This window comes from Cynoglossus semilaevis, unplaced genomic scaffold, assembly GCF_000523025.1.
Source record: "Cynoglossus semilaevis isolate Cse_v1.0 unplaced genomic scaffold, Cse_v1.0 scaffold392, whole genome shotgun sequence".
NCBI lineage: Eukaryota > Metazoa > Chordata > Actinopteri > Pleuronectiformes > Cynoglossidae > Cynoglossus > Cynoglossus semilaevis.
In genome coordinates, this window is record NW_007585137.1 from 13,227 (window position 1) to 15,429 (window position 2,203).

Consider the following 2,203-nt stretch of genomic DNA (forward strand, 5'->3'; position numbering starts at 1 on the left):
GAGCCCACGCGCCCCCCGGGGCCGCGGGGTCGCGTGGACCTCCGGGGTCTCGTGGAAGGCGAACACGTGGACGCAGGGCAGCCGGTGGACGGCGCCGTGGTCGTCCCAGTCGCGGCCCGTCACGTAGAACAGGACCTGGACCTTGGGCCTGGCCAGGTGGACCCTGGGGTTGAGGACGAACGTCTGCATCTTCCAGTTGAAGGCGAAGGCGACGGGGGAGGCCGGGAACGTCGTCCCAGGACTCTGCAGGAGCTCCAGCGGGACGGGACGCTCCACGGAGACGGGTCCGTAGCTGGCGTTTATCAGGGGGGACGTCCGAGCCCGGTGGACGAAGAAGGACTCGGTGCGGGACAACGAGCTGGAGTTCCTCATGAGGTCCTGATCGGCCTCCGTCAGGAAGAAGGCCGAGTCGGCGTCCAGCAGCCGGTAGTGGACGGGCAGGTACGGGGGGACGGAGGGGGGTCTCTGTCCAAGACCGTCCAAGACGCCGCAGTCTGGGGGACAGAGGAGAAGAAATAAAGAGGGGGAAGTGTTTTCTTACACTCCGACAGGTTAGCGTAGACGCAAGACTAACGGCTAACGGCTAACAGCTAACAGCTAACGGCTAACGGCAGTCACATAGGACCAGCTCCAAACAACAGAAAAAGACAGAGTGGAACTGAGGTGCACTGTAGACTGACTGCAGTGGAAACTCAGGTGGTCAATGTAGACTGACCCCAGAGAACACACAGGTGGATGATGTAGACTGACCCCTGTGGAAACACAGTTCGTCAATGTAGACTGACCCCAGAGAACACACAGGTGGATGATGTAGACTGACCCCAGCAGAAACACTGGTGGTCAATGTAGACTGACCTTAGTGAAAACACAGGTGGTCAATGTAGACTGACCCCAGAGAACACACAGGTGGATGATGTAGACTGACCCCTGTGGAAACACAGTTCGTCAATGTAGACTGACCCCCCCCAGAGAAAACACAGGTGGATGATGTAGACTGACCCCTGTGGAAACACAGTTCGTCAATGTAGACTGACCCCAGCAGAAACACCAGTAGTCAATGTAGACTGACCCCAGCGGGGTTAGCTACGACAGTCCTGGTACAGACACCGGAGCTAACGTTAGCTACGACAGTCCTGGTACTGACACCAGAGCTAACGTTAGCTACCACAGTCCTGGTACAGACACCAGATCTAACGTTAGCTCCGACAGTCCTGGTACAGACACCAGAGCTAACGGTAGCTACAACAGTCCTGGTACAGAGACCAGAGCTAACGTTAGCTACAACAGTCCTGGTACAGAGACCAGAGCTAACGTTAGCTACAACAGTCCTGGTACAGAGACCAGAGCTAACGTTAGCTACAACAGCCCTGGTACAGACACCAGAGCTAACGGTAGCTACAACAGTCCTGGTACAGACACCAGATCTAACGTTAGCTCCGACAGTCCTGGTACAGACACCAAAGCTAACGTTAGCTACGACAGTCCTGGCACTGACACCAGAGCTAACGTTAGCTACGACAGTCCTGGGACAGACACCAGAGCTAACGTTAGCTACGACAGTCCCGGTACAGACACCAGAGCTAACGTTAGCTCCGACAGTCCTGGTACAGACACCAAAGCTAACGTTAGCTACGACAGTCCTGGGACAGACACCAGAGCTAACGTTAGCTACAACAGCCCTGGTACAGACACCAGAGCTAACGGTAGCTACAACAGTCCTGGTACAGAGACCAGAGCTAACGTTAGCTACAACAGCCCTGGTACAGACACCAGAGCTAACGTTAGCTACGACAGTCCTGGTACTGACACCAGAGCTATTTTGATCTACCGCCACAACAACGTCCAATCACTTGGCTCCGTCGACGTCTCACTCTCCAATTACAGCTTCAATTTGCTGCCCAGGCGTTTTCCCAGGATCCTCCTGTTTTCGCGGAGCGCGCTATCAATTTCCCACCGCCGCTCACAGCGAGGGGCCACGTCCTGTAGCTTCACGACGCACAACGCTCAATTAGCATCCGACTGTGAACGGTTAGTGAGAAGAGAAGACAAGGCCAAAGTCGCTGCTTTTTTTTTGTTTGTTTTTTTACAATTATGACCTCAACGTGTTCCAAAAGTACCGAGAGAGAGAGAGAGAGAGAGAGAGAGAGAGAGAGAGAGCCAACAACATCTATTCAGATACATTCAACGTAATTGGAAGTGTAAT

The 2,203-nt window shown here is 54.4% G+C and overlaps 1 protein-coding gene across 1 annotated transcript in view; it reads right to left on the reverse strand.

The window, feature by feature from the left end:
- LOC103398870 (transmembrane protein 132C-like) overlaps positions 1-2,203 on the reverse strand; it is a gene marked incomplete at its 3' end in the record, with an annotated part of 17,661 nt that overhangs the window by 13,188 nt on the left and 2,270 nt on the right. Inside the window, exon 2 of the mRNA XM_025053849.1 lies at positions 23-536. Within this exon, the coding sequence (XP_024909617.1) occupies positions 23-536 (514 nt within the window). The remainder of the gene's footprint in view (positions 1-22; positions 537-2,203) is intronic.